The 26507-nt window shown below is 45.8% G+C and overlaps 2 protein-coding genes across 4 annotated transcripts; one reads left to right on the top strand and one right to left on the bottom strand.

Annotated features, from left to right (window-relative positions):
- Positions 1 to 17861, top strand: pcca (propionyl-CoA carboxylase subunit alpha). 3 transcript variants are annotated; one of them, XM_024297687.1, is made up of 23 exons: positions 1 to 146; positions 942 to 1025; positions 1093 to 1140; positions 3275 to 3343; positions 4707 to 4820; positions 4898 to 4951; positions 5105 to 5236; positions 6826 to 6862; positions 7389 to 7467; positions 8507 to 8609; positions 9453 to 9547; positions 9907 to 10057; positions 10217 to 10360; positions 12263 to 12337; positions 12406 to 12474; positions 12548 to 12623; positions 12699 to 12912; positions 14013 to 14115; positions 15066 to 15164; positions 15233 to 15286; positions 15359 to 15499; positions 15879 to 15956; positions 17039 to 17861. In XM_024297687.1, the coding sequence occupies exons 1-23, from the start codon at positions 93 to 95 to the stop codon at positions 17105 to 17107; spliced, it is 2142 nt and encodes a 713-aa protein (XP_024153455.1). In that variant the 5' UTR covers positions 1 to 92; the 3' UTR covers positions 17108 to 17861. The 3 variants fall into 3 exon arrangements, with proteins under 3 accessions (XP_024153455.1, XP_024153454.1, XP_024153456.1); XM_024297686.2 differs by having other exon boundaries at positions 18 to 158; XM_024297688.2 differs by lacking the exon at positions 1 to 146 and adding an exon at positions 263 to 384.
- Positions 17862 to 18992: 1131 nt separating this feature from the next.
- LOC112161785 (zinc finger protein ZIC 4) lies at positions 18993 to 26502 on the bottom strand (the record flags this gene model as incomplete). The annotated part of the gene is made up of 2 exons (XM_024297236.2): positions 18993 to 20405; positions 26157 to 26502. Coding segments are annotated over 2 exons (978 nt in total), but the record flags the coding sequence as incomplete, so codon positions are not given.
- Between the last annotated feature and the right edge of the window lie 5 nt (positions 26503 to 26507).

Below are 26507 nucleotides of genomic sequence, written 5' to 3'. Positions count from 1 at the left end.
GCGGCCTCCGACAGGGGGCGGTGCTGTCTCTGCGCGCTCAGCAGCTGCGGGAAAACCACACAAGAAGAAGAAGAAAACACTAGTTGGAGGTTATGGCGTCACGCGGGTCTCCACGGCTCCTGGACAGACTTCTGTTTACCGTCAAGGTGAGTGCACAGGTGCGTTACACGACCCGAACCTGAACCCGATGTTAACGCGGGGGCGCGCATCCGGACGTCACGTGAACGCTAAGCTGGCAGCAGTTACCTCTAGACTTTATGAAGGACGGGTCCGGTTCGGTCCTCGTCCCGCGGACGGAATTAGGTCCAGTTGGAGGCGGGGCCTGAGCTGCCAGCCGTTCTGAGGGGAGGAGGTCCTCAGACCTGAAGAGATGAAGGTCTTCCGGTGAGAGGAAATACTTCTGGATGGCTGTGATGATCTAAGAAAGTGCAGGTCCAAATGGATCTCTGGGTTCCAGGTCCAAATGGATTTGCTGGGTTCCTGGTCCAAATGGATCTCCTGAGTTCCAGGTCCAGAAGGATCTATTTTGTTCCAAGTCTAGGGGATCTGCTGGGTTCCAGGTCCAGAAGGATCTATTGGGTTCCAGGTCTAGGGGATTTGCTGGGTTCCAGGTCCAAATGGATCTGCTGGGTTCCAGGTCCAGAAGGATCTATTGGGTTCCAGGTCTAGGGGATCTGCTGGCTCCCAGGTCCAAATGGATCTGCTGGGTTCCAGGTTCTAGTGGATCTGCTGGGTTCCAGGTCTAGGGGATCTGCTGGCTCCCAGGTCCAAATGAGTTTCCAGGTCCAAACGGATCTGCTAAATTCTTCTTCAGGCTTCTCTTGGTGTTGGAACAGTTCATCCACAGTTAGTTTTCTCTGTACTGGATCAGAACCAGACTGGATGCTTCCATGAAGCCGGGCTCCACCTGAGAGATGAGTCCTGTCCTCCTCTGTGTGCAGAACCCCACATGCCGGTCCAGATGCTGTGCGGTGAGGAGCCGGGCTCGGTACTCCTCCAGCTGCAGACCCCAGGAGGAGGAGGAGGTAACGGTCCTCTCTCTGTGACGTTTGCCTGCAGGAGGTTTCTGCTGACGTGTCCTCTCCTCCACAGACCTTCCAGAAGCTTCTCATCGCCAACAGAGGAGAGATCGCCTGCAGGGTGAGATGACGTCCTGTCAGTCAGGGGCCCGTTCCAAGAAGCAGGTTTTGTTGGAACTCTGAGTTTGTGAACTCCAAATTCAGCAAAACTCTGAGTTTTCGGTTCCAGAAAGAGAGATAACTCAAACCCGGGAAAGTGGTCTAAACCGTTCCAAGAAGCGGGTTAAGCTGAACTCAGAATCAATCACTATGGTAACTGAGTCTGTGAACGAAACCTGGTCGGTAGCAGGTTTTCTTCAGGAAACTTAGAGTTCTCTGAGGTCTCCGCCCCTTTTTAAAGTGAAAGATGTTCAAATATGAGTTCCTCATGAACATTTAGAGAACATTCACATTAGAGACGTCACGTTTTCACCACTCAGAAACCAGAATGACATGTTCATTCATAGAGGATCATGTAGAGAGGAGGCTGATTAATCCAGAGGAAATGTTATTTACGTCGGTAGAGGATTTGGAGGACACGAGTCGACTGACTGCAGTTTCCCAATTCATTTTTATTTCAGCGATATTATAAATAGTGAGTTTTTCCAGGGACTCGCTATTAAAAAATACAGTTTTCTTTTCCTTATTTTAAACCCTTAACAATAGAAATCATTGAATGTCAAACACCGGGAAAGGTTTTAAACTCATCCACCGTCCAGCACTTGTGTCAAATATTAGCTTGGTCATCAGCAACGCTGCCTCCCTATGCAGAGTTTACGAGTTCGATTCCCGGCTATGGAAAGTGTTTTTATGCTTAAAAAAAGAATTCAGCGAATATTTTTTAAGTCTTGAGAATTTAGATTAAATAAATACTTTTTTAACATTTACCAGGCAGCTACAGTTTCTTTTTAGCGTACAGTGATATCTGTGTGTGTAGGGGGTGGGGGGGGGGTCATTCATGTGATTACAGAGATTACTGGTTAAATTAGTAACAGATCAAAAACCATTCCTTACTCAACAAGAGACAAAATAACCTTCCTGACATTATTTATTCATTATTAGAAATGATTCAAATAACTGCAGATATTTTCTCTCTGTTCTACCGCTGCAGCTGTGTTGCTTTTCTTGATGAAAATGTTCTCCTATAGTCGGCATATGCTTGAAGGAACTTATCAATTTCCGCCGCCGGAAGTACTAAACTCAGATGTTTGTCCCCGTTGCCATGGTGAATCATGCTGTCTTTGCTCCATTGATCAGGGCTTTTAATGGTCGCGACGCTCACACCTGATTCTGGTTCTGACAACTTCAAGTTGATTGAATCAAACATTTTCAGCTGTTCTGGAACCAAAAACCCTGAGTTTGAGAATTTAGAGTCCAGTGACTCTAAGTTCAGGTTTGAACTCTAAATTTGTTGAACCTGCTTCTTGGAACGGGCCCCAGGAGACGCTCATCACGTGACGTCACACATGGGGTCAAGTGCAGAGCTGCCTCCTGTGTCTCTTGCTTAGCACAGCAAAGCTGACATCTGAATGCTGTTAAAAGCAATTTTACGCTAAAATATCCCATAATACAAGTAAGTTTATCCTGGGAACCAATTAAAATGCATATGAGCAATGCAAAAATGTGCGTCTATGCTGAAGGTATTAAATGAGGACAACATAAATTTCTATCAGTTTTTGTGCTGATCACACTTAAAATACGTGTAAATGGCATCAATCAAAATAGAACCGTTAGAATAATATCTATTCAATACAGTTCAGCAGGACATTCATGAATAAATATTGTAAATTTTTCTGTTGGAAGTCGTAAGAAAACCTTTTATTATTTATGTGAAATTGTGTTAAACAGCGTTCAGCTGTCAGCTTTGCCATTCTAAACCAATTAACCGGATGTTGCGTTTCATGTTCACTGCCCTGTCGCCATTTTGTCTGACGTCACCGTGAAAAGGGTCAGTTCCTGGAGCAGACCCACTAAAATATGAGCTGAAAGGGGCGGGACTTCCTGTTGCTTCTTTGTGACAGTTCAGTAACATTCAACAAAACTGGCTTGGTTACAGTAATTTGATTACTTTGAAATTACGAAAATAATCAGTACTGGGGGGCCAAACTCCATGACCTGCAAGACTGCTAAGAAGGGGTAACTAGAAAGCAGGAAGATGCAGGAGGGTTCTTCTCACTGAAGGTTCTGTTTGAACCCGAGACTGTGTTCGTCTGCAGGTGATCAGGACCTGTAAGAAGATGGGCATCCAGACGGTAGCTGTCCACAGTGACGTGGACTCCAACGCTGTGAGTCTCATTTGTTTCATGTACAGAGTATCCAGACTCACCTCTGGGTGGAGGGTGTGTGGGTACCGCGTCACATCCATGGACTGTATCAGAGAACTGGACTGAGCAAATCTGACATCCTCCTGCCTCCAACAAATGAATCTTATTCAGTCGCTGTTGTTTTACGACATGGACGCAGGCTCACCATGTTGGAACCAGAGCAGGGATTGGTCAACCATCAAAAGTTGAATGTGGGGGCCAGCAGGCTCCGCCTACTTGTACATACTGTAATTTTTCAACCGTTAACACAATAATTCCAGCAGATTCTGAATCTACTGGAATTATCGTGTTAACAATTTAAAAAATGACTGAATCAAAGAACATAAACACTGGAACATGTGAACGCTGAGCTGCAGAGAGACTAAACGAGGACAGGAAGTCGAGGTTTTCCTTAACATTCGGTTACATTTTAATATGCCAAGACTTGACAAAACTTTTCAACATCCACACGAGAAATTTAAGAAAGATATTGAGATTTTTCTGGCCCGAAAATATTTCCAATGAAATTGTATTATTCCATTTCAACCAAGAAGACATGTCAACTATCTTCAAAAGAGACTGGACACGGATAGGACATGTACTGAGGAGTGAAGAAAACGCAATCATAAGAACAGCACTACACTGGACACCAGGCGGAAGAAGAAAACGAGGACGGCCCAAAGTCACCTGGCGCCTGAAGCCGAACTGAAAGAATTTGGACACACCTGGGGAACCATCGACACCAGTGGTGTCAAACTCAATCGCACAGGGAGCCAAAATCCAAACACTCCTTAGGTCACGGACCGAACAGGATGAACATTTATTGAACACTCTAAATCTACATTGTTAAAACTTTAAAACTGTAACTTTTTAACATAATTATGAACTAGATATATAGCATTACCTGTGATAATGCTAGTGTGAATGCTGTAAGCTGATAGGTGAAAACGCTGAAGCTGATAGCTGAAAACGCTGAAGCTGATTGCTGAAAACGCTGAAGCTGATACCTGAAAACACTGAAGCTGATAGCTGAAAACGCTGAAGCTGATTGCTGAAAACGCTGAAGCTGATTGCTGAAAACGCTGAAGCTGATAGCTGAAAACGCTGAAGCTGAAAACGCTGAAGCTGATAGTTGAAAACGCTGAAGCTGATTGCTGAAAACGCTGAAGCTGAAAACGCTGAAACTGATAGCTGAAAACGCTGAAGCTGATTGCTAAATAAGCTGAAGCTGATTGCTGAAAACGCTGAAGCTGAAAACGCTGAAAGCGCCCTCCTCCTGCAGATGGGATGCCTTGAATTTCAACTTCAGTGTTCTTACCCGACGTTTACCGTCCCTCTCACACAGGTGCACGTGAAGATGGCTGATGAGGCGGTCTGCGTCGGCCCCGCCCCCACCAGTCAGAGCTACCTGAACATGGATGCCATCCTGAATGCTGTCAGAACGACTGGAGCTCAGGCTGTAAGTGTTTGATGCTGATGGAGGCAAACTTCCAGAGGAAGCTCACCAGCTGAAGATGTTTCTGCTCCTGCCCGAAGGTTCATCCAGGTTACGGCTTCCTCTCTGAAAACAAGGAGTTTGCAAAGCGGCTGGTGAGTCAGAAACCGACACTGTTAGCTTTTCTTCAGCACCTCAGTCTGTCTTCAGGTGTGAGCTAAAGAGAAGCTGCTCCAGGTTTTTTTGGAAAGTTTTTCACTTTTTCAGCTTCTTGGATCAGTTTTGTATTTTTTTCCGTCTCTCTTCAGGCTAATGAGGGCGTGACCTTCATTGGCCCAGACACCCATGCAATCCAGGCCATGGGGGATAAAATCGAGAGCAAGCTGATCGCCAAGGCCGCTAAGGTCAACACCATCCCCGGGTTTGATGGAGTTGTCAAGGTAACGCTCACAGCCGCCGAGAACGTCAGAAACTCCAAAAATAATCCAGTTGACATGCACACCAAGCACCTGGGGTCCGTTTCAAGAAACAGGTTTAACAAATTCAGAGTTCAAACCTGAACTCATAGTTCACTGAATTAGAGTTTGCGAAGAGATTTTTGTTTCAGAACAGCTGAAAAAAGTTTGTTCAATCAACTCTGAGTAGTTGGATTCAGAGTCGGGTTCGAGTTTCACAACCATTAAAACCCCTGATCAATGGAGTAAAGACAGCACGATTCACCATGGCAACGGGAACAAACACCATTAGGGCTTCATACTTCCTACAAGCATATGCGACTACGAACACATTTTATGGTAAATGGCGTATACTTGTATAGCGCTTTCTACCCTCCTTCGAGGGCCCAAAGCGCTTCACAGTCACAGACCCATTCACACACACATTCATACACTGGTGGTGGCTCTACTGCTGAACACTGGCACCAACCTCCCACCAGAAGCAGGTTCAGTGTCTTGCCCAAGGACACTTCAACACATGGGCGGGAAAGGCGGGAGTCGAACCCGCTCACTTCTGATCAGGAGTCGACCGCCCTACCGCTGCACCACGGCCGCCCCGATGCATAAAGATCAACACATCTGCAGCGGTAAAACAGAGAAAATATCTGCAGAGTTAATGCGTACGTCTACATTTGAATCATTTCAATTCAGGAGAAGAACTAAATTTCAGGAATGTCATGTTGTCATTTGTTAAGTAAGGAATGGTTTTGATCCGTCAATAATTTAACAAGTAATCTCCATAATCTACATTTCATATATAGCCTACTTCCCAGCACGGTAGATCCTTTGACAGGCAAAGATTTAATGATTTCTGTTGTTAAGGGTTTAAAAAGAGGAAAATAAAACTCTGTATTATTGATAACGAGTTCCTGGAAAAACTGTATAATCGCTCAAATAAAAATGAATTGGGAAACTCCAGTCAGTCGACTCGTGTCCTCCAAATCCTCTACCGTCGTAAATAACATTTCCTCTGGATTAATCAGCCTCCTCTCTACATGATCCTCTATGAATGAACATGTCATTTTGGTTTCTGCGTGGTGAAAACGTGACGTCTCTAATGTGAATGTTCTCTAAATGTTAATGAGGAACTCATATTTGAACATCCTTCACTTTAAAAAGGGGCGGAGACCGCAGAGAACTCTTGAGTTTCCTGAAGAAAACCTGCTACCGACCAGGTTATGCTCACAGACTGATTCTGAGTTCAGCTTAACCCGCTTCTTGAAACGGGTTTGGTTTAACCCACTTTCACAACTTTAAGTTGCCTCCATTTTTGAAACCAGAAACTCAGAGTTTTCCTTAACTCAGAGTTCACAAACTCAGTGTTTCAACAAAACCTGCTTCTTGAAACGGGCCCCAGATGACCATCTTCTCCTGTAATCCGTCTATAAGCGACTTGCTGTGAATGCCAGCATTTCCGGGCACATTTATTGGGGTTTGCGTCTTCTGTGTGTGGAGTTGACTTTGTTAGTGAGGGGCAGATGGGGAAGTTCTACTGGCGTGATTTGCTGCCTAACCATGATGTGTTTGTGTGTCAGACTGCAGAAGACGCTGTGGAGATCGCCCAGCAGATCGGTGAGTTCATCAGCATTCTGCTGTCAAAACACTGATCTGATCAGTGGATGGGGCGGAGCCTTGTGACTGCTCCTCCTCTTCATCTTCCTCTGCTTTAAAGTCTTCTTTTAAGACAGATCTTCAGCCGGCAGGTCCTGGACAGAAAGACCCAAATGTGTCTGACAGGAAGCTTGTCCTCCTCCAGGACAGGCAGAGCAGAGAGAACACTCACTAAGAAGAGCTGTGTCCAACACTCTGGTCGTTTTGTGATACCATTGAGTCAAAGCAGGTTTTGATCCTGGTTTTGGTCTTTCGTAGAACTGCATGAGTTCTGAAGTCCAGAGTTGGCTCTCCTTGAGAGACCGACCTGACCAAAGAATGGACCTCAAGGTCAGATTAGATGACTTGGAGGCAGTAGATGATGGAGAAGCAAAGCTGTTCAGAGCTGTGCCGTTCCACAAATGTTACCAACATTCCTGTTGGCTCCAAAAACCTTCACACAAACATGTTTACAATAGATCCGTCATCTCTACTTTACCTGTTCCAGGTTACCCGGTGATGATCAAAGCCTCTGCGGGGGGAGGAGGTAAAGGCATGAGGATAGCCTGGAATGACGAGGAGACCAGGTATGTCATTCTGGAGAGGATCCAGTCGCTCTGTCAGGTTCAGGCTCTGTTTCAGAAAACCTCTGGTTAGGTTCACCTCTAACTAAACTGTTCAATTAGTGAAAAAGTCTTAATATTTTGTGTGATCCCCCTTATTGCCTCCACTCTATTGAATTTGGGGTTCACCAGAGCTTCAGAGGTCGTGTTGTCCAGCAGAGCTGTGGCCGTCTTCTACTCATTTCATTTCCTCGGTCATGTCCTGTCATGGCGTGTGTGCACAGCTGCTTGGGCTGCCTGGTTCAGGGTTGAACATTTTAGCTTTGGTCTAACATGATTCCGGCCGTACACTCAGAGGGGATGCAGATTTATGCACACCACACTGAGTTGGTGAATTGACTCTTTAGGCTCCGCCTCCATTAACAGTGCAGGTTGCAAACCACCTGTGAGAACAGTACTTGAGCAGAGCTTTGAATCTTGTCTTCTAACATGAACTCTGGAGGAGTGACTGAAAGAGACCCAGAGTTTAAGAGCTGCTCACATCTTAGACCTTCGTCTTTACTGCGGTGCAGAGGTGGAGCGGTCGACCTCTGATTGGAGGCTTGGTTCCCACCTTGCCCACCCAGGTGTCGAACATAGCTCCTGGTTGTTATAGTGGCAGTGTTTGGCAGCAGAGTGTGTCAATAGCACTGTGTCTGTAAAGCACTGTAGACTGCTTAAAATGGTGTTAAAGCACCACTTACCTTACGAGTCACATGACACATAAGGGAAAATGGCTACTTGAGTACATTTTTACCGTCATACGGGCTACAACAACAATTTACATTAATGCTAACTCAGCATCATCACTGCCTGACATGAAAAGTTCTGATCCAAAAGTTACTGAATGTCAAGAGCGTCCTCTAATAAGGTACTGGTAGCCTTTCAACAGATCACCGGATCAACCATGTGGTAACCACAAGGTAACCATGGTAACTACGAGGTAACCATGTGCAGACCACAGCAGGTCATAGATGTGACCCTGGTGGAACCGGAGCACTGATGGACCTTCTGTTCTTCTCAGGGAAGGTTTCCGCTTCTCGTCACAGGAGGCAGCGTCCAGCTTTGGAGACGACCGGCTGCTGATTGAGAAGTACATCGACAGGCCTCGCCACATCGAGATCCAGGTACTCGCCGTTCACACGCATCTCATTATCTGTCTGGAATGTGGAGCAGCTCACTCCAGCCTGAAGAACCTGAGAATGAGGAACCAGGACTGTTCCAAACAGACATTAGATTTGAAGATCAGGGGCAGCAGGTTTTGTTAATTGCGTCTAAAGAGTTACCATAACCAAAAGAATGTAAACACTGGAGCTAAAGCTCAGATGTTAAAGCTAATTCATTTTTCAGAAGTTATGTCTGTGAGCGGAACTTCAGTCTCAGTTTTTGAACAGAAAAAAGCTCTCGCTAGTTTTACTTTGAAAACCGGAAGCTTCACCGTCACGAAGATGTGTTTACTTCTGGTGACGGTGCCACTGCTCTTTCTGCTTTGTTTTAGTTCATAAACTTAAAATCCAACATTAATCTGCATTTCAGAGCAAAAATACATCGTCTCCAGATAATATTTTAATAATATTTTACTCTACTATATTTATAAAGATCGCGAATCAGCGATCTTGGACGTCGTCAATATTCGTACTCAAATTTTCAGGAGAAGATCGTGAGTACCCGAGCACCCGGGTACTCGTTACAGCTCTACTAACTGACCATTAAGAAGATCAAGAGTTCTGCAGCACTGGGTATCACAGCCATACACTGACAGGTGTACATTACCTGGAGCATTCGTTTGCTTCCATAACATCTGTGGAGCTTCTGCTTCCATGTCCACACTTGGTTTATTCTTGAAGGCATGAAGGAGACCTGCTCTCTGAGAACTGTTGGTGTGAGCTCTCCTGGTCCTCAGACCGGTGGAGCTCACGTGGTGAAGGTCAGACCACTCACACTGACTACTGGCTTCCTGTCTGCTTCAGGTTCTGGCTGACAAACATGGGAACGCCCTGTGGCTTAATGAGAGGGAGTGCTCCATCCAGAGGAGGAACCAAAAGGTGGTGGAAGAGGCTCCCAGGTAACCCATGGTTCCTGTGCTGCAGCCAGGTGGAGCGGGGTTCCTGAGAGGAAACCTTTCACTGCTTCATGCTTTAGCTACAACTGCTTCATGGAGAGGAGAGTGAGCAGAACTGGTTCTCACAAACAAATACATGGTGGTCCACAACCAGACAAGAAACAGAACAGAGAGAACAAGAACACAGAGGAATGTGCAGGAACACAGCAAACGAAAACACAAAAGCAGTTCCTCCGTGCACGGCGCCCTCCTTCTCATGTGTGCTGTGGATGTGCTGGTTCCATTCCTGCTGTCAGAACGTGTCTTCATCTCATGGCTGGGTGGAGATGAGCACCAACAGTGTCCTCCTTTGACCTCTGCAGCACGTTCCTGGACCCGACCACGCGGCGGGCCATGGGCGAGCAGGCTGTGCAGCTGGCCAAAGCTGTGCAGTACTCCTCTGCTGGAACCGTGGAGTTCCTGGTGGATTCCCAGAAAAACTTCTATTTTCTGGAGATGAACACGCGACTGCAGGTTTGCAGCTGATTGGAGGCTTCATAGACGATTTCTGAAATGTAATCATTGAGAACAGTTTTGTAACGCCTCTGTAGAGCTGCTCTCTGTTTGTAGACAGTATGAGCCAGAACCCAAAGTCTTTCCGGACCAGAGTAGAACCCTGACTGCTCTTTCCAGGTGGAGCACCCCATCACTGAGTGTATCACCGGCCTGGACCTGGTGGAGCAGATGATCCGGGTGGCTAAAGGTTATCGGCTGCAGCACAGACAGGAGGACATCCCCTTAAACGGCTGGGCCATCGAGAGCCGCGTCTACGCCGAGGTCAGTGACTGTCCAGGACAATCCAGAGCTCGTAGGTTCTGATCCAGAAGAGAGTCAGCAGGATTGAGGCTCGCCAAAGCCCGTTAGCTTCTGAAGTTGGACCTGCCGTCTCACCTGTGAGGGCTTTGGAGATCCTCTACTTCAGAGCTTCAAAAAACTTAATCTGCAGCTTTCCTGAGCTTGATGAGGGCTCCACTTTAGTGCTGCCACAAACCATTATTTTAATAGTTGGCTAGTTGTCGATTATTTTTTTCAATCACTCGACTAATTGGGTCGTGCACAAAGTGGATGTAAAGCACACATCTTAACCATCATTAGCTTTAAACTAACTAAATCTAGATATATAGCATTACCTGTGATAATTCTAGTGTGAATGCTGTAAGCTGAATTTGGCCACTGAAGATGCTAGAGATGATATCTGAAATCTCTGAGGCTGATAGCCAGCTAAGATATTAAATAGATGCTAAATTAACCTAAAAAAATGAAAAAGGTAAAAAAAACTTAGGTTATTTGAAACAACTAGCATCTTCTTTTCCTTTGGGCTTTTCCCTTCAGGGGTCTCCACAGCGAATCAGTTTCCTCCATCTAAGCCTGTCTTCAGCATCCTCCACTCTAACACCAGCCACCTTCATGTCTTCATTCACTGCATCCATAAACCTCCTCTTTGGTCTTCCTCTAGACCTCTTTCCTGCAGCTCTAGACTCAGCATCCTTCTACCAATATATTCACTGTCTCTCCTCTGAACATATCCAAACCATCTCAGTCTGGCCTCTCTGACTTTATCTCCAAAACCTCTAACATGTGCTGTCCCTCTGATGTATTCATTCCTGATCCTATCCATCCTGGTCACTCCCAAAGAGAACCTCAGCATCTTCATCTCTGCTACCTCCAGCTCTGCTTCCTGTCTTTTCTTCAGTCCCACTGTTTCTAGTCCAAACAACATGGCTGGTCTCACCACAGTCTTGTACACCTTTCCTTTCATTTGTGCTGAAACTCTTCTGTCACACATCACACCTGACACTTTTCTCCACCCATTCCAACCTGCTTGCACTCTCCTCTTCACTTCTTTTCCACACTCTCCATTACTCTGTACTGTTGACCCTAAATACTTAAACTCCTCCACCTTCTTTATCTCTTCTCCCTGTAACCTCACTCTTCCACTCTGGTTCCTCTCATTCACACACATGTACTCTGTCTTACTGCGGCTAACCTTCATTCCTCTCCTTTCCAGGGCAAACCTCCACCTCTCTAACTCCACCTCCACCTGTTCCCTGCTCTCACTACAAATCACATTATCATCTGCAAACATCATAGTCCATGGTGATTCCTGTCTAACCTCAGAATCAGACCTACGATATCAAAACATCTGGTGTGTAGCTGAAAAAATAGATAAACTTCAAAATAGCCTAAAAAACAAAAACAAAAAAAGCCTAAAATTGATGCTAATGTTGAAATTGATCACTAAAAACGCTGAAGCTGATAACCAGCTAAAATATTAGTTAAATGCTAAATTAGCCTAAAAAACTGAAAAAGTCTAAGCTAGCCAAATGGCTAGCGTTTAGCTGAAATATTAGTTAAACTCCCAAATAGCCTAAAAAACCTTAATAAATGCCAAAATATTCCAAAAGCTAGCAGAATGTCATAACTTTCAACTTTACTACACTCTGACTCTGAATAAAATAAAGTACCGACTAATAAACTATTAAATTAGTTGTCGGCTATTTTAATAGTTGATTAGTTGATTAATCCTATCAGCCCTGCTCCGCTTAGGGCTGAATTTCCTCCTTCATCACCTGCTTATGTCTTTGTGCTCATTATGTTTCTTCATTGATCCTTTGATCTGCTCCGTGTTCTTCAGTCTGGCTGGATTAAAATCTCTGATGGGGTTTGATATCTTTCCAGGACCCGTACAAGTCCTTTGGTCTCCCGTCGATCGGACGCCTGTCACAGTACCAGGAGCCGCTGGACCTCAGTAACGTGAGTGTGCATGTGTGTGACCGACTGTCACCTCTCCTGGATCTCCTAGATCGGCTCGTTTCTCTCAGGTCCGTGTGGACAGCGGCATCGAGGAAGGAAGTGACATCAGCATCTACTACGACCCCATGATTTCAAAGGTGAGAGGTGGAGGTGAGAGGCGGAGCTCCTCAGGCGTGTTCCCCAGCAGTAACTCCTCCACTGTGTCTGCAGCTGGTGACCTTTGGAGCTACACGAGCTGAGGCTCTGGCCCGGATGGAGGAGTCCCTGGACAGATACGTGATCCGAGGTGAGCAGCAGGCCCTCACAGGCCTCGGTTTGGTGTGACAGGAGTTTCCTATGAGGATCTGGGATCTTCTTCCAGGAGTGACCCACAACATTCCTCTGCTGCGGGAAATCATTACCCATCCTTTGTTCATCTCCGGTGACATCAGCACCAACTTCCTGCCAGACGTTTACCCAGAGGGCTTCAAGGGTCACCAGTTGGAGGCGGAGCAGCGCCAGGAGCTCCTGGCGACGGCTGCAGCACTCCATGTTGCTGCTCAGCTGCGTTCGCAAAGCATCCTGGGTAACCTAAGGTGAGGTTTCCAGCCGGCTGCTCCAGGGTTCACGATGGAGTCCTGAAGTGTTTGTGCTCCCCGACGTTTCGCAGGAAATCCAAGTGTTCTAGTTCAGCATGAGTCCCACTCCCATCACCCTCTGAACCGTTTCCTCATCAATCCCAGCACTCTTTAAATCACGACGGTGCTGTTTTAGACACAATAAAATACAAAATCTGTCAATTTCTAGGACATAGTTTCTGCAGAGCAGCAGCAATTCTTCTTTGAGTTGTGAGCGGGACTTTAAGCCTGCCCCCATTTCCCATCATCCCTCTCTCCCACTAGCTTACAGTCCCCCACAACCCCAACCTAACATTACTGGAGCAACAAAAATGCTGATCAATATCAGAACTGTCCAGCAGTTCTGATCCAGATTCCAGCTCAGACCAGGAACACAAAGACATTCATGGATCTATTTGTCTGCAAATGGATGATGAGAATGGAGCAGAGCAGAGAGCTTGTGACTCCGCCCAAATACAATCCCTTTCCAACAGCATATTTCCTCTGCTCCTGATCACAACGATTTGAATGAAGAAACCCTCAGAGATGCACATTTTACAGGTGTCTGCAAACTACGGATCCGGCCCTCCTCCACGTTTGGCCTGGCCCCCCAAACTGCTTTGGCTAATTTAGAAATGTTTCTATTTTTTAGGCTAATTTAGCACTTCGCAAATATTTTAGCTAGCTGTCAGCTTCAGTGTTTTCAGCTATCAATTTAGGCATCTTCAGCTATTAATCTATCACAGGTAATGCTATATATCTATTTTTAACATGTTTTGGTATTACAGAAATAAATTATTTCAAATTTGGCTGTGTGGCTTTCTGGAAAACCATAAATGTTTACGTTTAGGCTGTGATTGTTACACTTTTTCTGTTAGCCTACAAACCGACCCGTCCCACATCAGAGAAGAAAAGTTATGTGTTCCTCACAAGAAAAAGTTTAGGGACCCCTGCTCTATGATGAGAAGAAAACAAAACACTGTTTTCCTCAGTGTGGGTCTTTAAAACCGTGATAGAAGTAGGAGCTGTGAGCTCAGTGTCACGACCGTATGAATCTGGGTTTCTGCTCCTGTTTTCAGGGTCTCCTCGTCTGTGGCAGGACACAGCAGCTGGGAGCTGTCTTTGGAGCTGGGGGAGGGACACTATGATGCCCACATCACCAAGTCAGGGAGCGTGTACACTGTGAGCATTCCATGTGTGCAGTCATGATGGTCTCATGAGACTCGGTGTTTCATGAGGCAGTATGACCTTCATGGTCGGCACTTTTCCTGTATCTACACCTTTGGACAGTAAAGAACTTTGTGCAGCCACAGGATAGGAGAAGGTTTGAACTTGTAAAAAAAGTGTAAAGATCTTTTTTGTGCCGCTCATAAGTGACAGCGTGGGAGAACTTTAGTCAGAAACAGGCTGAAACGTTGGGAGGACTGACGATGACTTTGTTGTTGGATGAGATGCTGTGGTGTGAGCAGGTCAGCTCCTCTGGCTTCACCGTCACCGTGAAGCGGTGCATGGGGTCAAATCAGGATCAGCTTAAAGTGAATGAAAAACAAGAGTACAATGTGAAAAACGGGCATTGTAAATTTGAAAAAAAATGGAAAACTTGAAAGCAGTTTTAAACTCAAAAATAAGGAATTATTGGAAATCTGAAAAAAAAGTAAATTTAAAATTTGAATTAAAATAAATAAAAGTGTTACCAATTTAAAAAAATATTTATTTGTACTTTCAACTTTCCTTTTTTTGTTTCTCATTCTTTTCTTTCAGTTTTCTGTTTTCTTTCTCAATTTTTGCTGCTGAGCTGATCCTAATTTTACATGGGGGCGGGGCTTTGAGCACCAGCTGTTACTAACGAATACATTATTTTCAATCGGTAATTTTACATTTATAGTTTTTTTTTCAAGTTTTCAGTATTTTTTCCAAATTTAGAATATACTTTCAAACTTTAAAGTTGTATTTTTTTTACAATTTTGTTTCAAATTTACAATGTCTGGTTGTCAAATTTTCCTTTTTTTCAGTTAAAAAGTGTCTTTTTTGTTCACTTTAAGCTGTTCCTGACTCCTCAGCCCAGAGAGAGTTCGGAGGAACTTCTCTCTTTGGAAGGAGAACGTCAGCTCTGTTACCCCGTTTGTCTGCAGGTGGAGGTGGACGGAGGAAGAGTAGAAGTCAGTGGAGCGTGGAACTTGGCCTCCCCGCTGCTGCCGCTCACCATCAACGGCGCCCAGAAGATGCTCCAGGTACGCTCCAGTCTAAGTGACTCCAGCGTCTTTCGACTGACCAATCACTGAACCCTCACTGCTTTCAGTGCCTGTCCCGAGAGGCTTCAGGAACGATAGTGCTGCAGTTCATGGGAACCCTGGTGAGAAACCACCTTCATGAAGCACCTACTGTCAGCGTGTTGTCATGGTAACGCTCTTCTTGGCTCTCCCAGTTTAAGGTTCGAGTTTTATCCAAGTTGGCCTCTAAGCTAAACTCCTTCATGCCAGAGAAGCTTCCAGAAGACACCAGCAGCATCCTGCGCTCTCCCATGCCGGGCACGGTGGTGGCGGTGTCTGTGCACCCTGGAGACACGGTAATGCATCCCAGCATGCAGTTCTTCACTGAGAGCTTTCCGTCTCTGCATCCTTTGGCCTCATTTTGTCTTAGAAGAAGAACATCCAGGTTTGCACTTCTCCTCTGCTGTAGAGTTAAAGGTTAGACGCAGACGGGAGGCTGTAGATGAGAAGAAGATGACAGAACCATACAACCTCGCTTGTGTTTTTAAGATCTTTTCTGTTAGCTTCATACCACCTGATTCACATCAGGAACCTGTTCAGTTTTCATGATGTTGGCTGGCAGGTTTTTGTGAGCGTGCACGTGTACTCATGCACAGACCTGCATTTCCAGGCTTTTTCCTGCTTTCTATGATGTTGATTTTTTTTTTTTTTACTCCTGCTCTGCTCTGGCTGCAGGTTGCAGAAGGTCAGGAGATTTGTGTGATTGAGGCCATGAAGATGCAGAACAGCCTAACTGCAGTCAAACAAGCAAAGGTGAGAATGTTTTCAGCAAAACTGAAGACGTCCAGCTCGTAGGTTCTGCAAGTTTAGTGTCTGCGTCTCGGCGCTGCCCACTCTTATGGCGTTAAATTTCTGCCGAAAGTCCCCCATGAGCATATATCAAACTCTACGCATGCAACAAAAGTACTCGACGCATGCAGGACAGTCTCCACGGCTGCTCCTCCACTCGTCCACGCACGTGAAAGCTCTTCTCTGAACTCGTGGGAGTATTCTTGCACTCCTGACCTCTCCTCCTCGCATGTGAATGTATTCTTACGCCCTTAAAAGTAGTTCTGCCCCCTCGTGGAGGACTGTGCGCTCGTGGAGCCTCTCCTATCATTCCTTTTTCAAATTAAAACTAAAACTGAAAAGAGGGAAAAAGGACTGCTTTATTGATTCGTCGATTTCTAAATTTCTATAGTAAAATGAATCATTTTTGATGTTCACCTTTCGGCTCTTCCCATTGGGGTCGCCACAGAGTTCTTCGTTTTGTGTTTTCCCCACGCTGTGATTGAACACTTGTCTTAGAAAGTGAATTTAAACATTCATCATGTGTTTGATTCATTTTGAATTCATAAAAATGGGAACATCAACAATTATTTGTTTTACTGTAGAAATTTAGAAATTGACTAATAAATAAAGCAGCCCTTTTTCCCTCTTTTGATTTTTAGTTTTAATTTGAAAAAAAACGAATGATTATTGGGTATTTCTGGGGGTTTTATCCTTCAATGTTGAGCTTCATACGGGTGCAGGAGAAGCTCCACGAGCGCACGGTCCTCCGCGAGGGGCGGGACTAGTTTTAGGAGCGTAAGAATACTTTCACAGGGGAGCAGTGGAGGTCACAGGAGTGGAAGAATACTCCCACGAGCGCGTAGAAGAGCTTTCACATGCGTGGAGGAGTGGAGGAGTGGAGGAGTGGAGGAGCGGAGGCTGTCCTGCGCCCGTGGACCGCTCCTTGCGTGCATGGACTTTGATACATGCTCGTGGGAGACTTTAGGCGGAAGTTTAACGCCATACACTGTTATGATGCAGATTTTTGAACCTCCCCTCTGAGGTGGTTGCGTTTGGCCTTGCAGGTGAAGAGCGTCCACTGTAAAGCTGGGGAGACGGTGGGGGAGGGAGACCTGCTGGTGGAGCTGGAATGATGCTGCTGGGACCACAGAGCATCGGCAGTGCTGCACCCTCTGCCACCATTAGAGGCCTTTATGAATTCTGTTTTTGCTCAGCTTGTAGTTTTATGAAACACTCGGGTCTGGGTTGTTCTGGTTCTGTTGTCGGGTGTAGGAGCTGCTCCGTCTGGTTTGCTGGATCATCGTGGCAGCTCAGAAGAACTTGTGTAGGACCATCAGAACCGTCCTGGAAGAACTTCTTCTGTATCAAGTGTAAGATTATCCCAGTTTTGATGTCCCCAAAAATAAACTGGCTCCGCCCCCATCACTGTGACCGTTTCATCAGAGGAGAGAGTGTTTGAACTCATGAAGACTCCTGTTTTCAAAACATGAGGTGGAGCAGCCCAAGCATGTCCAGAGGAGGCTCCACCATCAGCCTTCCACCTCTGTGCCTCACACTAGACATGCTTGTTCAGTGGTTTGTCCACTTCTGGTTCTGATCCATCTTCTGGTTCTGATCCATCTTCTGTTTCATCAAGCAGGAAAACGATGTTCAGGATGGAACGATGTTCTTGATGATGACAGCTGAGGACTCACTGAGACCGTCATCACTCACTTTATGATTTTATTAGGAAGTAAACAAATTAAAGTGAAAAAAAACAGACAGAGCTACTCCTCACATGTCCAGAACCCTCTGTCCAGGAAGGTCGGTCCATTCTTTCATGGACAGGAGTGGTGAGAGTCTGACCAGGAAAGGTAAAGCTCCAATAAATGGATGTCAAAACTGTTAGAGACTCTGAGATGTGATTGAGTGAGTTTGGTCAGAAGAATCCAGACGAGTGGATCTCTGGTTCTGTCTGACGTCATCTACAGAACTCATTTACTCCACCATGCTGAACAAATGGGTTCGCTGGGTACAAGAAGAAAAATGCTTTGGCGTCTTTTATTCACAAATATCTGACTTGGATGAAGTCCGTTGGAGGGATAAGTAATCCAAAATCTTGATCTGAAACTTTAGCATTAAAAACTAAATATTTAATTTCCTGAACAAATGATGTTTATTTGTGGTAATGCTAACACAAAAATACCAGTTAAGAAAACGTTGAGAATGTCATCAGACTTTGAAGATGGACCTAAATAAAGGTGAGTTTTATTCTCTCCAAAACTAAAGCTTTGGCCCTCCAGGTAATTCTATCCGGCCCTCCAGATCATTTTATTTTAATGTTATTAATGACCCGATGTTATCTTGCACTCATTTCTAACTTGTATAATTTGAACAAAATATGTTTTTATGGAGAGTAAAATATTGAAAGTAATTTAAGGTTTAAGTTGATTTATTCTGGAATAATATTCCTGCATTTTTATTATTCATAATTACCGGTATGTTAAAAAGTTACAGTTTTAAAGTTTTAAAAATTAGCATTCTGCTAGCTTTTTGGACTATTTTGGCATTTAGTACAATTTTTTAGGCTATTTTGGAGTATTTTAACTACATGCTAGCTGTTTTGGCTAATTTAGGAATAAAAAAAAGGCTTTTTTAGACTAAATTTGGCATTTAGCTAATATTTTAGAAGGCTATCAGCGTTTTCAGCTATTAGATTCAACGTTTTTAGTTATCACTCACTAACAACCTCATCTCTATTTGTCTAAAGGTCCAGTGGTGTAGCACCAGACTGCTTCAACACTTGAATTGTTGTTATTCCCCCATTAGAGGACCGAGAGGAACCAACAGAGTTGTGTTGCTGTTCATGGAAACCAAGTTTTCTGTTCCTGCATAAACCTTCCTCTGCGTGTGCAGCTGGGCCTGTGCACCAGCGTCTGCCCCTGGTGTGACGTGGTGCTGCAGAGGTGAGACTGCTGCAGGCTGGATCCTCCTGGAGCTGACCCGGTTCTCGGGATTCACATAAAAGCAGTGACTCTGTTTTTTACATAATAATGCATTTAATAAACATTAGAAGATGTGAGTTTGACTCGGCAGACTCACGGCTGACGCCCCCCCACGATGCCTCTGCTAGCGCTGACACGCGTCCAGTTCTAGTCAGCTGAGCATCAACGGACGGCTCAAACTGAGAGCTCATATTCAGTCCTGGATCTCCAGAGTCCAGACCTGAGGTTAAACAAAGAACCACTGAAGGTTCTGAACTTGACCCGTCAGCTGGATGATCCCTGATCTTGGAGGGAAGTTTCATGAACTCAGCAGGAACCTTTGGATACTGAAAGCAAGGCTGTGGTTCTGATTGGGTTGGGTTTTGAATGATGGAGTGGTTTGGACCCACAGAACAGCTTCTGTCTGAGTTTTCACAAGCATCTCCACCGTCTTTCACCTCCTGATGCTTCTGGATACCATGAAGAAGACTGAAGATCATGTTTGGACTTTTGACCAGAACCAGTGGGACTTCTGTTCCCCTGTTGAGTCCACGGCTCCACCTGAGACCTTTCCGTGCTCAAACATCTGCTCAGGTGAGCTGGTTCTGCTTGGACCCGGTTTTCCGGACTGCAGTGACGGGCTCTTCTGCACCTCTTGGAGGTTTCAGGCGTCATGGCAGGTCCGAGCAGTTTCCGGGTGGAACTCTGTAAAAGTCTCCTCTGGTGATGTGGTCATCTGAGTCACAGGTGCTGCCACACATGACTCCTTGTTTAGACCTGACCTGGTTCTGGTCATATTAAATCTGCTGTCCAAGTCCAGAGATCCAGGTTCAGTTCTACGTGATGTACTCCTCGTCACTACTGCGCTCGGCCTTGATGTGGTCCGGGTGCAGCAGCGGGAAGTGCGGCGCCGAGGTTCTGGTGCAGACATACCACTCCTTGATGTTGGACAGCTGCGTGAAGGCGGGGTTGACTGAGCGCTGGCTCCGCCTAGGGGTCCTGCCCCCCTGCTGCTTCTGGCTCAGCTGGCTCTTCAGGCCCGTCAGAGACAGGTCCAGCGGCACGGCTGCAGGAGACGAGCTCCGCAGCAGAACCTTGTGGTCTGCTTCGTGGGCGGAGCTAATGTCCAGTCCGTGGGCGGCCAGAAGAGGAAAGTGAGCGCTCCTGTTAAAGAGTGACGGAGAGAAGTGGTTCATTTTGAGGTCCAGGGGCTCCAGCACAGCCTGGTGGGGCTGCGGGAGCTGGTGGGGCAGGAAGTGGTACAGGTCCTGAGGGTCAGAGGGGGGGGAGGACTTGACATGGATCTTCATGTGTTTACGCAGGGAGCTGGGGTGGGTGTAGGACTTGGTGCAGCCCAGCGCCTTGCAGTCGTAGGGTTTGGAGGCCGTGTGCACCTGGGAGTGCTTCTTGCGGTCGCTGCTGTTAGCGAAGCGGCGCTCACAGAAGTCACACTGGAACGGCTTCTCTCCTGTAAGACAGAAGACACGAACCGTCAGTCCGTGGGACGGAGAAGTTCACCTGAGTGTCAGACTCACCGCTGGATCAAGCCTCAGACAGACCCCCCATGTGAACATATAACCCAGAGGTGTCAAAGTCAAGACCCGGGGGCCGGATCCGGCCCTCCGGGTAATTCTATCCGGCCCTCCAGATCATTTTATTGTTATTAATGGCCCGATGTTATCTTGTGCTTATTTCTAACTTGTATAATATTGACAAAATATATTTTAATGGAGAGTAAAATATTGAAAGTTATTTAAGGTTTAAGTTGATTTATTCTGGAATAATATTCCTGCCCTTTTTTTATTCATCTTCTTCTTCTTTTCCTTTCAGCTTTTCCCTTCAGGGGTCGCCACAGCGAATCAGTTTCCTCCATCTAAGCCTGTCTTCTGCATCCTCCACTCTAACACCAGCCACCTTCATGTCTTCATTCACTGCATCCATAAACCTCCTCTTTGGTCTTCCTCTAGACCTCTTTCCTGGCAGCTCTAGACTCAGCATCCTTCTACCAATATATTCACTGTCTCTCCTCTGAACATGTCCAAACCATCTCAGTCTGGCCTCTCTGACTTTATCTCCAAAACCTCTAACATGTGCTGTCCCTCTGATGTATTCATTCCTGATCCTATCCATCCTGGTCACTCCCAAAGAGAACCTCAGCATCTTCATCTCTGCTACCTCCAGCTCTGCTTCCTGTCTTTTCTTCAGTCCCACTGTTTCTAGTCCAAACAACATGGCTGGTCTCACCACAGTCTTGTACACCTTTCCTTTCATTTGTGCTGAAACTCTTCTGTCACACATCACACCTGACACTTTTCTCCACCCATTCCAACCTGCTTGCACTCTCCTCTTCACTTCTTTTCCACACTCTCCATTACTCTGTACTGTTGACCCTAAATACTTAAACTCCTCCACCTTCTTTATCTCTTCTCCCTGTAACCTCACTCTTCCACTCTGGTTCCTCTCATTCACACACATGTACTCTGTCTTACTGCGGCTAACCTTCATTCCTCTCCTTTCCAGGGCAAACCTCCACCTCTCTAACTCCACCTCCACCTGTTCCCTGCTCTCACTACAAATCACAATATCATCTGCAAACATCATAGTCCATGGTGATTCCTGTCTAACCTCATCCGTCAGTCTGTCCATCACCATTGCAAACAGGAAGGGGCTCAGAGCTGATCCCTGATGTAATCCCACCTCCACCTTGAACTCCTCTGTCACCCCTACAGCACACCTCACCACTGTCTTACAGCCCTCATACATGTCCTGCACTGCTCGGACATACTTCTCTGTCACTCCAGACTTCCTCATACAATACCATAGTTCCTCTCTGGGCACTCTGTCATAAGCTTTCTCCAGATCTACAAAGACACAGTGGAGCTCTCTCTGACCTTCTCTGTACTTCTCTATCAACATCCTCAAAGCAAATGTTGCATCTGTAGTGCTCTTTCTTGGCATGAAACCATACTGCTGCTCACAAATGTTCACTTCTGCTCTTAGTCTGGCTTCCACTACTCTTTCCCACACCTTCATTGTATGGCTCATCAGCTTTATTCCTCTGTAGTTACCACAACTCTGCACATCTCCCTTATTCTTAAAAATGGGCACCATCACACTTCTCCTCCATTCCTCAGGCATCTTCTCACCACCTAAGATCCTGTTGAACAACCCGGTCAAAAACTCCACTGCCATCTCTCCTAGACACTTCCATACCTCCACAGGTATATCATCAGGACCAAGAGCCTTTCCACTCTTCATCCTCTTCAAAGCCCCTCTCACTTCACCTTTACTAATCTTTCTTACTTCCTGCTCCACAACCGTCACCTCTTCTACTCTTTGTTCTCTCTCATTCTCTTCATTCATCAACTCTTCAAAGTATTCTTTCCATCTTTCCATTACACCACTGACACCTGTCACCACATTACCATTCCTATCCTTGATCACCCTAACCTGCTGCATGTCCTTCCCATCTCGATCTCTCTGCCTTGCTAGTCTGTACAGGTCAGTCTCTCCCTCCTTACTACCCAACCTAGCGTACAAGTCATCATAAGCTCTTTGTTTGGCCTTTGACACCTCTACTTTCACCTTACGCTGCATCTCCCTGTACTCCTGTCTACTCTCCTCAGTCCTCTCAGTGTCCCACTTCTTCTTAGCTAGTCTCTTACTCCGTATACACTCCTGCACCTCCTCATTCCACCACCAAGTCTCCTTATCAACTCTCTTTCCTGATGACACACCAAGTACACTCCTACCTGTCTCCCTGATCACATTAGCTGTAGTTATCCAGTCATCTGGGAGTACCTCCTGACCACCCAGAGCCTGTTTCAACTGTTTCTTAAAAGTCATGCAACAATCTTCTTTTTTCAGCTTCCACCAGTTTGTCCTCTTCTCTGCCTTTGCCCTCTCTTTCTTCATCTTCTTCACCACCAGAGTCATTCTACACACCACCATCCTGTGCTGTCTGGAAACACTCTCACCAACCACTACTTTACAGTCACTGATCTCCTTCAGATTACACCGTCTACACAAGATGTAGTCTATCTGTGTGCTTCTACCTCCACTCTTATAGGTCACTCTATGTTCCTGTCTCTTCTCAAAGAATGTATTCACTATCGCCATTTCCATCTTTTTTGCAAAATCAACCACCATCTGTCCTTCTACATTCCTCTCCTGGATACCAAACCTGCCCATCACCTCCTCATCACCTCGGTTTCCTGCACCAACATGACCATTGAAATCTGCACCAATGACAACTCTCTCATTTCCAGGGATGCTCATCATCACTTCATCAAGATCCAACCAGAACTTCTCCTTCTCTTCCAGCTCACATCCTACCTGTGGGGCATACCCACTAACAACATTGAACATGACACCCTCCATTTCTATCTTCAGACTCATCACTCTATCTGACACTCTTTTTACCTCCACAACACTCCTAACAAACTCCTCCTTTAGGATAACTCCTACTCCATTTCTCTTCCCATCTCCACCATGATAGAACAACTTGAACCCTGCTCCTAAACTTCTAGCCTTGCTACCTTTCCACCTGGTCTCCTGGACACACAGTATGTCTACCTTTCTCCTCTGCATCATGTCCACTAACTCTCTACCCTTTCCTGTCATAGTTCCAACATTCAAAGTCCCAACTCTCAGTCCAACACTAGTGACTTTCCTCTTCTCTCTCTCCCTACGAACCCGCCTTCCTCCTCTCCTTCTTCCACCAACAGTAGTCCAATTTCCACCGGCACCCTGTCGGTGAACAGCACCGATGGCGGTCGTTGTTAACCCGGGCCTCGACCGATCCGGTATGGATTTCGTAGTTCTGATTCGCATATTTGATTTGGCAAGATTTTACGTCGGATGCCCTTCCTGACACAACCCTCTGTATTTATCCGGGCTTGGGACCGGCACAATGAGACCCTGGCTTGGGCCCCCTCGTGGCTACATTCCCTTTTTTATTCATAATTGTGTTAAAAAGTTACTGTTTGAAGTAAAAAAAAAAATTGGCATTCTGTTAGCTTTTTTGGCTTATTTAGGCTTTTTCAGTTTTTTAGGCTATTTTGAAGTTTAGCTATTTTTTTCAGCTACATGCTAATTGTTTTGGTTATCTTAGGTTTTTTATTTTTTAGTTTTTTTAGACCAATTTGGCATTTAGCAAATATTTTAGCTGGATATCAGCTTCAGCGTTTTTAGCTATCAATTTCAGCATCTTCAGCTATCAGCACTAGCATCTTATGCAGCATAATTCAGTTTACACCATTTTCACTAGCATTATCACTGGTAATGCAATATATCTAGTTCATAATTATGTTAAAAGTTGCAGTTTTTAAGTTAAAAAAATAGTTTTATTGTGTTCAATAAATGTTTATCCTGTTCGGCCCGCGACCTAAGGTGTGTTTGGATTTTGGCCTCTTGTGCGATTGAGTTTGACACCCCTGATATAACCCATCTGAGATTCACAGGTTTATTATGTAACGGTGAGCAAACCCCAACCTGCTGCATTAGCTTTTATGAAGGGGGGAACTCCCGCCTGGGGAGTGTTCGGAGCTCTTGGGCTGTTCAAACCAGCCTGCAACCACATTCAGCCAACGGTCAGCGCCTGATCGCTTTTCAGCTGCACCCCCAGATCCACCCCCCAGGTCAGAGGAGTCCAAGTTGTGACTGAACTGAAACTCAGTTACATGTGGGGAGACTATACCTAGATCAGAGGTCTGCAACCTGCAGCCCCAGATCCACATGTGTTTCTTTTATCTCCATGGAAGATCCTTGACCAAACATAACATAAGTCATGGAGACTGCTGATCCAGACATGTCGACCGTCAGAGTCAGCAGCTCCTGATAATGTCTGACTAACCAAAACTACCTAAAGAAAACAAATAAACAAAGCCTGAAAACTAAGACTACCAAGATCCAACCTCAAACTAAAATAACAAAACCCAGCAGAGTAAGACTGATGAGGACAAAGAGGGGGAAAAGAACAAAAAGAGGCAAATAAAATAGCATTTTCTTAAAATATGGATTACTTAATTATCATTTATTTCATTTAGATGAGTTAAATATATAAACTGATGTCTGAGGTTCACATAGATTATAAACTATGTAGGTTTTTACATCCTGTTGACCTGAAGACGTCTTGTTTGTTCAACTCTACCTCCAGAATGAACAGATTTTATATGGAAAACTTTGGTAAAAAGTTTGATCTTTTATGAGTTAAAAAGACAGATAATCTTATGCTGAACAACATTGGTTACTAGCTGTTCAGAGATGCACTGAGATGATCCTGTTTGACACAGAGCAACTTTTATTTTGAAAATAAGTTATTTGAGCTTCTGTCAAATGTAAAAAAATAAATTAAAAAAATCACATTTTAAGAGATGCTAGGTTCTTTTTGTATTTTTGCTTTTGTTCGTGCCAAAAATAGACATAATTCGTACTTATTTATTTTATTTTTTTTAAAAAGGTCATAAATAAAAAATCCAAATTTCTTAAAAACTAAAGTAAGACTGTGTGGCTCCTTCTAGGTTTTGATCCGTAGAAATCGAGCCCAAATGACTCTTTTACTGTTACAGGTTGAAGACCTCTGGTCTAAAACCTGAGTAGGGCGGTGAATGTCAGGAAGCACCACTAAGAGCTTCATGTGAAACATCAAGCAGTGAAGCACGGAGGTAGTAACATCATGGTCAGTGGATTCAGTGTCTGGAGATCGAGTGTAAATGAAGGGAAGCTGGAAGGACTCGGCTTCAGACCTGCAGTGAGCAGACATGCAGAGGTGACCAGGAGCCAAAGCCCAGCTGGAGAGCAGAACCAAGGCTGCATCCGCCTGAACCCAGACTGAAGGACCTCCCCCACGTGCACTCTCCTCACACCCTGTGTGAGCCCAGTCTGCTCTGCTGAGCCTCATCACAGGTCAGCTTCCCCAGGACACCTGGGGCTGCAGGTGAGGGCCCGCCCATTTTCAGGCACAGCACGGAGAGGTGGGGGTGTCACCTGTGACTGCATTTACTGAGATGAATGAGGTGTGGGGGGGCACAGCTCTCTAACTGAAGAATCTCCCGGACCCTCCCCCCTCCTGAACGGCCTCCTGCACGCGCAAGGAGACAAGGAGTCAGCGGAGGAGGCGAGGGAGCAGCAGCGGCAGCGGGAACCGGCCCGTGTAAACATGGAGGCTGTCCTTCGCTGCATTCAAACACCCCGACCCGCATCAGAACCAGAACCTTACCCGTGTGCGTGCGCGTGTGGATCTTCAGGTTCTCCGAGCGCGCAAACATCTTGCCGCAGTTGGGGAACGCGCACGAGAAGGGCTTCTCTCCGGTGTGCACGCGGATGTGGTTGATGAGTTTGTATTTGGCTTTGAACGCCTTCCCGCCGCGCACGCACTCGGCCCACATGCAGACGTGACTGAGGCTCTCCAGACCCGCGGCGACGTGCGCGCTGGTGACGTGCTCCACCAGCGCGGGCATGGAGCTGAAAGTTTGCTCGCACACGGACGCGCGGCCCGGCCGCTGCCGCGGACAGCTCCGCTCGGTCCATCTGCACACCAGCTCGGCTTTGACGGCCGGGCCTCCGGCCG

Source organism: Oryzias melastigma, linkage group LG15, assembly GCF_002922805.2.
Source record: "Oryzias melastigma strain HK-1 linkage group LG15, ASM292280v2, whole genome shotgun sequence".
Classification (NCBI taxonomy): Eukaryota; Metazoa; Chordata; class Actinopteri; order Beloniformes; family Adrianichthyidae; genus Oryzias; species Oryzias melastigma.
The sequence above is the reverse complement of the archived record's forward strand: the minus strand, read 5'-3'. Positions and strand labels throughout refer to the sequence as shown.